Below are 13,396 nucleotides of genomic sequence, written 5' to 3'. Positions count from 1 at the left end.
AGCCCCCCAAAAAACAGGTTGTCTTAAAATTTAGTATTGTGTGGAATTTTGCAAAAAGTTTTTAATTCAATTATGATTTAATTTATTTTTAATAACTGCAGAAAAACAGTTTCCCAATTAAGACTGAATTTAATTAAGGCAGTTTCCAAATTTCCACACCCACTTAAAATCTTTAAGGCTAAACCTGCGTCATTTTTGGCATCTTATGTGTTAATAAGACAAAAGGAGGTTAAAATCTCACAAGAATGTTTTTTGAAAGTAAGGTAATGAAATGATTAGTCACATCCCTACTGTAGCTTGAAATCTCCAAGGCTTTCATACTGCAATCTTGTGTAAAATGTAATTACATATCGGCAAGTGATATTTCAGTTAATTACTTTAATTATTCATTCTCAAGGATCAAAATCACTGAATCCCAGAACAACACATTATTGAACATCCATTACACGTCCATACCCAATATATGATCTGCAAACATATTTAAATTTAATTTGGAGCAGGGTTTTATTAATATATTCATAATTAAATGTAAATGATATAATAACACCAGTGTAGCCCAGTATTTGTGAATTTGCGTATTTCACTGAAGCGTGACATAAAAACTCTTAAGGTTCTCATTATATTCTCCTACAAAGCAGAAAGGTTTGCTACGGTACATTTTCCTAGTGGTCATATTATGGGCTTGCTTCTCTGACTGTTTCTCACTATTTCTGACTCACTCAGTCAGTCAGTATATCTGTTGAAAATCTATATTGGTTGTGAACCATATCTCTCCACTTTTACCTGAGAACATGTTTATTTCCTCTCGACATTTTCCAGTTTGTCAAGACATGCTGGCCTTTAGATAACTTTCATAAGTGAAGGGACCACCCTCTGGTACGTTACCCCACGAGGTATATTGTCATGTGCGAGTCTAGACACTGTCAGTGGGATACTGTATTTGGCTGCGTGGAGCTTCACAACAGTGCCTGATCCTGTCCTCACCCAACATTTATATACATACACTCAGGAGCAGGGAATACAATAATAATAATAATCCTTGCATTTGATATAGCGCTTTTCATGTCTTCTAGACGTCCCAAAGCGCTTCACAGAACACACTGTAAAGTGAATTGACTGTATATTTGTGGGCGAACGCGGCAGCAAATTGCGCACAGCAATGTCCCACAAACAGTCGTAGATTGAAAATGACCAATTTATTATTGTTTTTGGTTTTGGAGGGATTATTATTAGGCTCTGTGTGTAGTAAGGAAACTTGCCAAAGGTTTCGCCCTGCCTGGAATTGAACTCAGGTCTCTCACTTGCAAAACGAGTGCTCTAACCACTGAGCTACAGGACTCCAATATGGTTGATCTTTGCCTCTCTAATCCAGGAGACTGTAGATTGCAACTGCCAGCACCCAGGCTTTTATTCACTCAACTAATTGGGATTATTTTATGACCTTCAAATTGGAGAATTGCATAGTACAGCAAGTTGGCACATTGTCGTTTCACCTCTGGGACCTTGGTTTGACCCCAGACGAATGGAATTAAATTTTCTTCTCTTTGCTGCCTGTAAGGGTCCTAAGTAAAATGCATCTGGGGAATCTCTATCCAATTCCTCACGAGTAAAAATCTACAGCACCAAGAATACTAAATAGATAATCTGACTCATTGATCTTGTGAGAACTGATATGGGATTAAAATTGCTGCAGATATACTCATAAATCTGCCTACACCATCTCTGAGTGGTATCAGCATTATCCATCATGCACCAGATATTACTCTATATATATTATATATATATATACACTCCATCGGCAGGCAAACTTTCAGCATTCTGTAACTGTTTGTAACGAAAGGCAAAGAGTAAGTGTAAATTGTTGTTTTATGTAATGCTTAGTAAATCTCCAGTCTAGCCTTTTCGTATCTATTAAAGCAATTGTCCTTCATATTTGCAAGGTATAAATCTATATATAAATCTATAATCACAATAATAATCCTTGCATTTGTTGTGGGGCAGCACATCACAACAACTCAAAGGACTTCACTGGATTTTATTGTGAAATATAGTGACTATGTAATTGTAGGCAAACCAGCAGCCAATTTACACCTAGCAACATCCCACAAATAGCTATGAAGTGAAGGTCCAATTGCATTTGGAGGATTCTTGGCCAGGAGAAACTTCCTTCTCGTTTCAAATTGCCGTGTGTTCTTTAACATCCACACACACTGCTTTTTAACAGGATTACTCATAAACTTTTATTTTTTTGTCTTTCTGTTAACTTTGATACATCAAGAGTAAAAATGTAAACAGAATTGACAAAATAGATAACCAACCATCAAGTGCCATTCCTTATGTAATGGTATATTACTCGGATTAGACCAAGAAACGAGCATTGATAATGAATAGATGCAGTTTTTAAAATCATGCTAGTGCCAACATCATAGTAATTAGAGGCACACATGAACAGACACCTTTTGGTCAGCTGGGTCCCTGACACTTGCAGAAAACCATCACTATGGTTAAGAGTATCTAAATTAGATGGCTCTCCACATAGTATAACTATCTACACGTAGAAGTTACCCTAAGTCTGGAATGGAATTCTGTCCCGGGAGGAACGCTCCTTGCTTACTTAATTCTGGAGAGTATTAGGGCCAAGGTTGACAAGAGCCAACAGAACAATTTTGTTATTCCATTCGTTTCTTCATAAACTCATAGCTCGGCATTGAAACCTACTGAAACAAAATAAATGGTCAGCGATGTTAAGAGTCAGGAACATAACAACCTGAAGACATGCATGTCACCTTTGACCAAAGGGTTTGCCAACAGCAGCACTTTTGCCCCTGGGTCAGAAGTTTGTGGCTTCCAGTCCTACAATGGAAATTGAGTTCATAGCTTAGACTGACATTCCAGTGCAGCAGTGGGGAAGCGTGTGGTGGAGGTGTTATCCTTTGGGCAAAATGTTAAATTGAGGTGCAATCTGGATGGCATTAAACATTAAATATTTAACAACACTTACTCCATTAGTTTGTTAATAAACTCGTAGGTCGATATTGAAACCTACTGTATTTTAAAAGAAAGAGTTTGTTCCCATTATCCAGGCCAATAAATCTTGCAATAAATTGGTCGTTCACCTCATGATTGTGGGGTTTTCTGTGTGTATAATGTCTGCTGTATTTGCCTACAAAAATAGTTACTATGCTTGTCGGTATAATTACTATAAAGCAATTTGAGACACTTTGAAATTGTATGATAAAATGCAAGTTCTTTCTTCGCTTTCAAACACCTTTTTCTTGAAGATGTTGTCCTGTTAACACACTTCAACGCGATCAGTGACAAGTTTCATTTCAGCTGATTCGATAACTGTCCTCATAGCACAACAGTTGCAAAAATACAGTGACAGTACAAGTGCTCAATCGTGCATACAACTGCTCTGAACGTCACAGCAAGAGGCACACTGGTACTATAAAACCTGGTACTTGGGTTACATGTTTGGTTTACACTAATAATATATGAACCCTAGTGCTTTATGAACTCCTTTAAAACTGATTTACTAATGCTGGCAAGAGAGAGAAATTTAAATCATGTTCTAGTCCTAAGTTACACATGCATCTTGCCTAAAATGTTCTTCACACAGCGCAGCTATCAAAAGAGAATTTCTGTACAAGATACAAAAATGCCAGGAAATTTTCATTTTAAATATTTAAGAAGATACTGAAAAACAGTTCATCCAACATTTTTCATTTCAGTGCAAAACTGCTATCATCGTCTGCCAATGTGTAACCGCATTTATGTAGTCCAGATGTCCTGGCCGATTTATATTTCAGGAAACCACCTCTCTCAGGTTGGTTTATCCTGTGAATACCCTTGCGCTGCTCTTTTCAGTGGAATAGACAAGCTGTTCCAGCAGTGATTCAGAGCAATAAACTGCAGGAACTGAGCAATGCCCAGAAGGAGCACTTCATAGAATCATAGAATTATACAACACAGAAGGAGGCCATTCGGCCCATCGTGTCTGTGCTGGATCTTTGAAAAGAGCTATCCAAATCAATCCCATTCCCCCGCTCTCTCCCCATAGCCCTGCAAACTTGTCCACCCCAAATAATTATCGATTTCTCTCTCAAAAGTTGTTATCAAATTGGCTTCCACCACCCTTTCAGGCAATGCATTCCACTTGTGTGGTATGAAATCCTCTGCTGTCTGTTATTCTCATCTGTATCAGTTAACAATAAGAAAATCTCTTGAATTGCAAGCAGTCTTATTTTTCTAACCAGCACGTTAATGGGGAATGCAGGAGAGGCAATTTATAACGATATTTCTTTTTACCCCAAGAGGTAAAAGATGCTGTGACAATTGGGTATTTTGCGATTTTACCAGATTTATTTTGAAGAGTGATTTTCCTTACGTTGGGCCAGCAGCAAGGTCCCAAGTGAAATCTCACAAATGTTCCTGGAAGGCTGACCTGTGGCAGAAATGAACTTGTGACTCCTGAATTTTAACTGGGTTAAATTCCATTGGCTTAACAGTAGTGGTTAAAATTCCAATGCTGCATTCAGTACCCAAAATTAAACATTCCCCCAATAAGGCACTCAACCCCAATAAGAATTTGCTATAATTGTTGACCAATCGTTTAGGGAATTTGGATGCTTATCTAAATTTCATCGTAATTTTGCTTTGCACACACATTTGTATATTTATATATCAAATTATCAATCCAGAAAGTTTCCTAAGGTTCCTAACATAAACATGTGCTAAAGTAAATAATTTTACTTGAACAATGATGACCTAGATTTACATGCTGGTGACAGTAAGGATTTACTACCAAGAGCAGCTAAGAGTCATATTTAAATATCTTAATATTCTCTCACTGGTAATCTGCCAATATGGATGCCAGAATAACATGGAGAAACATGTGGCCCTGAAGTGAAGGGCAGGTCAGACAGAAGAATGTTTATATTTATTGAAATCTTTGCTGCCGAGGGCCATGAAGACTACTCTACCGAGGAGCAAAACTGTTGTCAATTGCACGGCATGGAAGAAAGGTATGGCATTCTACCAGAAAACAGGACTCTGCAGTGTAGCGATGGAGGAACATCAGTATAGTGGGAGGCAAAGAGAGCAAAGGGCAGGAAGAGAAGGAGAGAGATAGAATATGGTCAGCACTCCAAGATACTACCCCATGTGAAGAACGCTATATAAGTGCGAATTGTTGTTGTGGAGTTTCTGCAGGAATCTAGCAGGTTTGGTGAGTTAGAATCATACAGCACAGAAGGAGGCCATTCGGCCCATCGTGTCTGCACAGGCTCTTTGAAAGAGCTATCCAAATCAATGCCACTACCCCGCTCTCTTTTCTATTGGCCCAGCTCATCAACTCCAAGGAGAAATGGCTCAGCAGCAAGTTAACTGTCGTGGCAAATTAGTCAGAGGTCCTCCTGGGCCACAAGGAGGTGTTGTGGCTGGTGTGATTGCTCAGCCGAGGTTTGGCGTACATGCTCAGATGCATCACAGAGGACTCTATTGGTCTATTGGAGGGCCGTGATGTGGCCTCTGTCCTGTCCTGTCACAAGTTAGGGCAGGAGGCGGGAGGGGAGGCCACAAACCCTCAATTATGAAGCCTTATGTTTGAGTAAATAGTGATAGATTATGTCCATTAGTTGGCAAGTCAGTGTTGGAAGAGCAAAAATGTATTTTATCACAGTACACAAAATTTATTAAAAGTGAATTAAATAGATGCTTGAAACAATGCAATATTAGAGGTAAAGCACGTCTTCGAGAGAAAGGGAAAAAAGTGGCAAGAGGGCAAGAGAAAAATTGGAGAAGCACTACATATCTGAGCTGGGGGCTAATTTTATTTTATTATTATACTGCAAATGTACTGTATTTATAATTAGGGATGAAAATGATATTATCAAAATCCTGTACTATAAAAGTGAAGTTAAAGGACTGAGAAATTACTAAAGTGGCCTCAAACCACTCTGCTTTTACACTGGATGTACAACAACAACAACTTGCATTATTTAGCGCTCTTCACGCAGGGTAGGGTCCCTGCAACCTGCAGCTGGTCTGAAGCCAATTTTAAAATTTAAAGCTCAAATGTGCTCTACTGGAATCATTAAAATGTTTTAAAGTGAGTAAAACGCTAGCAACTCTTGTTATTCCTTTTCCAATGAAACAATATGCAAATGCTGGTTCACCAAAGGCTTGATGTGCACTTAAATTCCACTTAGCAGATCGCCTCATCACCGGCCCTGACCAACAACCATCAGGACATGGCCTGGCTGGTGATAAAAGAGGCCCTCCCCCTCAGGGCTTTCATGCACGGTTGAGATCTGGGCCAGCCAGCACTTTGCCCTCGGGCTGGCTGCAGAGGCCAGGAGACCGGGGACCACCTCCTCCTGGAGTGTCGGTATGCGAAGTTGGTTTGGAAACAGATGGAATGGCTGCTCTCGCAGTTTGTTCCTGGGGAACTGCTGTCACGGCTCACGGTGCTGTACGGCCACTTGCTGGCCACTCTCAGTGAGACCCACACCAAGTGTGTCTGGAGGATCATCAACTCAGTAAAGGAGGCCCTTTGGCATTCCCTAAACCAGGTGTTCCACTGGCAGAACAAGGGGACGGAGAGGGCCTGCCTCAGGCTGGCGCACGCTAGGATCAAGGACTATATACTGAGGGACAAGCTGAAGTTTGGCTCAACCGTGGCAAAGGCCAGATGGGGTCTGACCCTGGCAGGAGCTACTCTGACACATCCCGCTCGGGGCACACCCAACGGGTAGCCCACAAGCGCACCCAAAATTGACTGAAATAAACGTAAGGGTACAGCAGGACGCTCGAGATGTAACCAAACAGTGTCCTGAAAATGTATGTATGGTAAACATGTGCTAGTGCAGGGCACATCGGGCGCCTTCCGAAAGTGACAAGTGCACATTATCAGGGTGTGTGCGGGTGCCACGTGGATGTGGTGCACACAGGGACAACTCCTGACAGTTTTAAAGGGAACGTCCCAAAAACCGTGTGCACAACCTACGTACGGTGAAGGAAGGTACTGTAAACAATGGAATGTTTTTTTGTATTGGGAGAAAGGGAGAAACATTGTAACAGAAGATGTTGTGTTGACTGTATATTTTGTGGGCGAAACGGGGCAGCCAATTGTGCAAAATTTATGAATTTTGATTTCAATGAGAAATGAAATATATTCTATGCTTATACACCTGTGTCAATAGAACATTTTAAAAAATGGAATCACAATCGCTATATTTTACTAGGAGGAGGTTCCCCCAGCGATACACCAGGTTTTATATAGAATAATACAGCATGGAAACTGGCCATTAGGCCCAATTACTCCACGTTTCTACCCCACACAAGCCTTCACCCCCCCTAATTCCCTCTCCCTCATGTATGCATTGACAGTAGACACATCGTTATACATTTAAATTTTGTACGCACTTTTATTATATTAATAATATCTAATGATTTTTGACACCTAACCATTGTCCTTTTCCTTGTGGACCTTGTTGATAATTTGCTACATAGATACATATATTTATCTAAAGTTCTTTGAAGATCAAAAGCAATGCAGTAGTCTACACTATAACAAAGAGCTGTGTATACAGAAGGCTGTAGTGTCCCAAGAAAAATAACACAATTTGCAGTTCAGAAGAAAACTGTCAAAATCACATGGATATTTCGAGACTCTGTTGGGCTGCATGTGGTATATGCTGCATGCATATCCAAAATAAACTCAGGCACAAAAACTTCACAGGAATTTTCTATGTAACATTAACATTTTTCCCAGTAGCCCTCCATATTTCAACAGGCATCTTAATTTACATTACTAATGTTTTGTGCAGCATTTCGACCCTGAAATGTGACCTCTCACTGAAAGTTCCATCGTCTGCAGCTAAACAGCATCATTTTATTGCACTCTCTTCACTGTCAAATGTAACTGGGAAGGAAAGTAGTTTAGGATTAATGAGTATATTTCCAGGGACCATGCTTAGTTTTCAAAAGGAGCTAACAGATTATTGTTAAATTAATCCCTTGGGCAATTACTGCCATATCAAAACAGAATTGTCATTAAAGTTTTCAAGCATTTGGTATGAGAAAGACAAGACCTAAATCTGAATATAAATAAGTAGACCATGTATAAATAAGTCCCACTGTAACAAATCACGGAACTGGCCATTAGATTTGTTTCTGGCAGACATTAGGTCATTAGATCTTTTGGCTTCTCTCTTACACCAGATGTCAGGAAATTCCAGAATTAGCCAAGAGTCTGAGATGTGCTGATAAAATGTTCAGCAACACAAAGTGGTCAGCAAAAAGCTTGAGTAACTAACTTTTATTTCATTTTAACAGTTGGACGCAAACTATTATGACAAACACAGAACGATTAACTCTGTCACCAACCTCACACTGAGCCTGTATTGATACTCAAATAATTCCACCTGAATTCTCAATTTTAAGAAGTGATTTAGGTATCACTCATGTGTTTTGATGTTTATGACTGAAACAATCACTCATCTTTAAAGATAATACTTGCTACTAATGTATTATTTTCAAAACAATTTTAGATGGACTTATGTTCAGATGTTCACTGCTTGGGACAGTCAGTGGCAGGATCAAGCAGCCTCAGGAAACGATACAATACAGATCAGGTGCAACACAACATTCCCTTTATTTGCCCAATTGTCCAAACACTGTGACAAACCAAACTCTGAAGAGAGCCGCCTATCACACCAGTCAGATATTTTTATTGACAAATGAATTTCATGCTTAAAGCTTGTAGAGAGAGAAGAATGCAGTCTCATCAAACTAGAATGTATGTGAAGCCAGATCCCAGGGATATGATAAAGCAGCATTGTGTCACTCAGTCCCAGTTACAATGTATTTGTAATTGTAAAATATTAATGTTTGTTTGTTTGTTTCTATTTCATACTCAGCATAACCTGGCTTAGTTGGTAGACCATGTCTTCTAGTGGGCTTGTGTTCAAACCCCACATCAAGACATGAGCTCATATTCTACGCTGATACAGTGTGCAGCGTGGGAGAGTGCTGCATAGTTGCAGGTATCATCTTCTAGATGAGACATTATAGGTTGATGTTGAAGTCCCCTAGTGTCCTGACCAACAATGCTCCAGATTAATAGATCATTTATAGCATCTTATGTGACCTTTTTGGCAGCCACGTTTGCCTGCAAAAACAGTCGCTACACTCCAGGGTTTCCTTGGAGCTCCTATTAAGCTAGCTCTAAAATGATATGCTTGGCCATGGAATATTTGAACTGAGTCAATGCTCTCTGGGCAGAGAGGATGGATTCGGGCATGTCCAAAGTACTCCAGAGCACTGCTGATGACAGCACAGCCAACCTGGCTCATCAGCAGAACTTGAATGGGGGGGAAATTTACTCACTAAGGCAGGGAATCTTCCCACTTAGCTCTTGTTAACCCTGCAAGCCAAAGCCCTAACCCATAGGGCAGTCCTAGCTGGATAAGCAGCAGATAGCTGAAGTCTATTGAATCTGCCTTTACTGTCTCCATAGTTCCATCAGCTATCTTCCTGACAGTGTGGCTGAACCACTCACTTAATAAACTTGCTGAGCAATCAGCGGAGTGTTAATGCAGTCTTTCACAGATGATGTGATTTCCTTTTTTCTGCAAATAAAGTACTTCTAGAGTTACAATTAGACCTCTATCGCTTCTCTTAATTCTATGCAAGAAATCAAAGGATTATAGGGAAAATCTGTGCAAATTGTTGCCAACAGGCTTCAAGTTACAGGCCTCTCTGGGTTGTGTTGCATTGAAATGGAATTGTAAAACAGAAGCCGCCAAAACTTTGTATTCCCTGCAATCTCCTTTCACTTATCTACCCCCTCGGTTTCGCCCTTACAATCACCCTCCTCAACTTCATCTGTCTTCCCTATTTTTCCCACCACCCTCATAATTTCATCCAACTTTTGAAATCAAAATTCATTATGTCATGTCCTATTCTAACTCACGCTTGATGTCAGGTTTAGAAATTGGGTAACTACTGAGTTCTATGCTTCGAGTGGTGTAAATCACATTTAGACACATATGCATCACTGCATATGTGTGTGTAAACCATATGTAAATGTATGTACACAGATGAAATAACAGATGTCCCTTAATTATATCAGCAACAACTAATGCAATTCATATGCTGTAATCATTTTCATCGGTTATTGGTTACAGAATTAATTATGTACAGAATTCATTCTGTAACCATGCGTTTCTACATTTTATTTGGTCAGCTAAGTGGCTGACACATGTGGAAACCCATCATCACAGTTAAGAGTATCCAAATTAGACAGAGTTCCACATATGTATGACACCTACACATGGAAATTTCTCATTTGGCTGTAAAAGAGTGTGCACTCTCACCCCAGAGGGTCACACCCTGCTTACCTAATTCAAGTTTAGGCTGCATGAGCTTACTTTTGGTGACCCCAGAGTGTGCATTGGCGTAATGCTGGAACCTGCTAAAACCAAATAGCATGTCATTGCAAGCACTGCCTGTCCTACTCATTAGGGCTTTGGCCTGCAGGTTTCACTAGAGCCAAATGAAAAGCAGTTCTTCTCTCAGTGACCCTCCAAGAATTCCCCTCCAAACCTTGACAACGAGCAAGTCTGGCTGATCTATCATCAGTGGAGACTTGAAGTCCTTTGGATTGATTTGGCTCAAGAACCTATCGAGAAAGCCCCAGCGGATTGACTCAATTTCGATATTCCATTGCCTGTACGTCACCTTGGAACCAGCTCAGTCCCTCCTTCTCCGCCACCACCCCACCCCCACCAAAAGGAGGTGAATAGTCATTCACACATGGCCTAAGGTAATGGAATTACAGACCCTCTAAATCTTCTAAAAGTCTTCTTGCATGGTATTTTACTTAAAAGTTTTATTTTATTTTTAAAAAGTTAATGTGTTTGCATAACAGGAGAAGTTGATGGAATGGTTAACTTTCTGCTATTATTCTGCTCTAAACTCAGTTCAGAAAAACTCTGGAAATTCACAGCATTTCATTCAGAGGCTGAAGAAAAACTCTACAGTTCCTGGTAAACCTTTTCACTAGAACCTACTGTGAATCTCCATCATTGCTGCATTTTATTTCAGATTTCCAGCCATCAGTTACAATGCTTTTATTTTAAATTCTCAAGAGTCTGGTATATTTTACAGATTGATTAAAAGAGGCACTTTTATTTAAGTATTAAAAAGTGGCAAGCTCCTTGTTGCTGCTGTTGATTGAAGAACCAAAAGAACAGGCGTTATATTTGTCATAACACCCCTGGTTTGTGCAAGGAATACACATAATGGTGCAGTTCAATGTGATGTGCATCAAGGCTTGAATAAAACTTTTTCATGAAGACGGGTGCCCCTTTAAATTTATACTGCAGTGGATGCGTTAGCAACTGCAGCACAAACTCTGGAACTGTACTGTATTGCATTTTTTTTTACACTTTTGCATTAAAATTTTAAATTATGTTGGGAAGAGAAGATTGCTATAAAGATGTACACCTGTTTACAATTTCCGGCAGGCCAATTCATTATAACTTGCTGTAAATTTTCAGCATTTGTTGCAATGATTTTTGGAAAAAAAATCACCTTTAAATAACTGCACTGCTTCTCCCCATACATACAGAACCACGTTTTTGCCAGAGTGAAGCTGAAGGCCGCAGTTTTGACCAATCTCACTGCAACATTGATTGACTGGAGAGCTCTGCTCCCCTGCATGAGTTATCAATGGAGCTTCAACACCATGCACTAGGCGTGTCATGGAAAGTTCTCCAGGCTTTTCAATAGAAACCTGGACAACAAGCTGTACGGTTCATTGAGCTTGCCCATCAATCATCACAGCAGAGCAAAGCTGAAACAAGCTCGGTTGTTAGTCAATTGGCGGATCTCTTTCCGGGGGTAATAAACCCTCCAAAAATTGGTCACTCAATCCACGACTGGGACACTGCTGTGTGCAATTGGCTGCCGCGTTACGCCCACAAAATATACAGTCAATTCACTTTACAGTATATTCTGTGAAGCGCTTTGAGACTTTTCAACGACGCGATAAGGCGCTATATGAAATGCAAGAATTATTATTATTATTATCATAAAGCTAACTCGTCCTTAATTTCCTAATGTGCTCTGTGCACTAAACATCCATTGATCCTGCAGGTACCTCCAGCTCCCTCAGCAGTCCTGACTGGCTGCAGCACTGGCTTTGCCATCATTAGCAATGTATTTCTCACCTCAGTTGGCAGCAACGTTATTTCAGGAGGCGTTTCAAGTTCACTACATATCAGGGAAGTGCTAATATTCTTGCATGGATGGAGGGTGTTTAAACTCCAGCGCCTGTAACATTGGCCTGGTCGACTTTAACAAAAAAAAAGTGACTAGTTTATTCCCTGGCAACTGAAAACAGCCCAATTTAGTTTATCCTCTGCTGACAGATTGGTGGAAACAGTGCGTAACACCCAGAAATATCATTTAAATCCCACCATATACATGTTCAGAAATAGCTGCAATAAATTGCAGTAACTAAGCAGTTTGCTATCCACAGTGCAGGTAACTTTTAGCAAAGGCTTCCGTTACACAATGAATGTGCTGATTATTCGAGATTGTCAGTTTTCTTTTCACAAAAAAAATGCTAATTGCACCACAAACTACCGAATCCCTTCCCCAGGACACCAGCAGCCAGTGCAGCACAGCTCATTCTGTACACACACACACACACACAGTTCACAGCAAACAACACACTCCTGGACTTTATTTCGCTTATGTGTGAGAGAGAGAGGAGAGAGGGATGGAGGGAGGGATGGAGGGAGGGAGGGAGGGAGGGAGGGTGGAGGAGAGGAGAGAGGGGAAAAAAAAAACATGATCAACTTACTTCTATCCATGTGTGAGCCTCTGTGAATGCTGGAGCAGGGCTGGAGTCTTGGTGTTGATGTCCCCACGACATGTCTTTAACGCTGGGACTGGCCATTTCCTCCCCTGCGCTGCTCAGCCACTGACCGAATTACAGAGAGACAGACAGAGACAGAGACCAAGGAAGGTGCAGTGTTTGCTCTCTCTCTCTCTCTCTCTCTCCCCACCCACCCACTCACTGTGTCTGCAAAAAAGGGGGGTGAGGGTCGGTTGCTAGGATTGTTGTGTAAGTCACCCCCCCCCCCCCCACCCCACCCCACCCCACTATCAGCACCTTTGGTTCAGTGCAGTGGCTGAGCAGCGCTGGGGATGTATGTGACTGGAGGCGCGGCTCAGCTCAGCTCGCCTGCCTCCCTGCACTGCAATGAACCAGCGCTAAAAATAAACCACGCGAATGTAGAGCGGATTAGTCAATGCAAATTGCGGATCCAGCCACCACCACCACCACCTCCTCCTCCTCCTCCTCCAGCCAGCGCCGCCGATG

General features: G+C 40.9%; 1 protein-coding gene across 1 annotated transcript in view; it reads right to left on the bottom strand.

Moving 5' to 3' along the window:
- LOC103175895 (LIM and calponin homology domains-containing protein 1) overlaps positions 1–13,048 on the bottom strand; it is a 199,075-nt gene extending 186,027 nt beyond the window's left edge. Inside the window, 1 exon segment of the mRNA XM_042341561.1 lies at positions 12,875–13,048. Coding sequence (XP_042197495.1) covers positions 12,875–12,970 — 96 coding nt within the window. The 5' untranslated portion in view covers positions 12,971–13,048.
- Positions 13,049–13,396: the final 348 nt, after the last annotated feature.

This window comes from Callorhinchus milii, unplaced genomic scaffold (assembly GCF_018977255.1).
Source record: "Callorhinchus milii isolate IMCB2004 unplaced genomic scaffold, IMCB_Cmil_1.0 Scaffold1, whole genome shotgun sequence".
Lineage (NCBI taxonomy): Eukaryota > Metazoa > Chordata > Chondrichthyes > Chimaeriformes > Callorhinchidae > Callorhinchus > Callorhinchus milii.
Note: the sequence above shows the minus strand (reverse complement) of the source record. Positions and strands in the feature narration are given on the sequence as shown.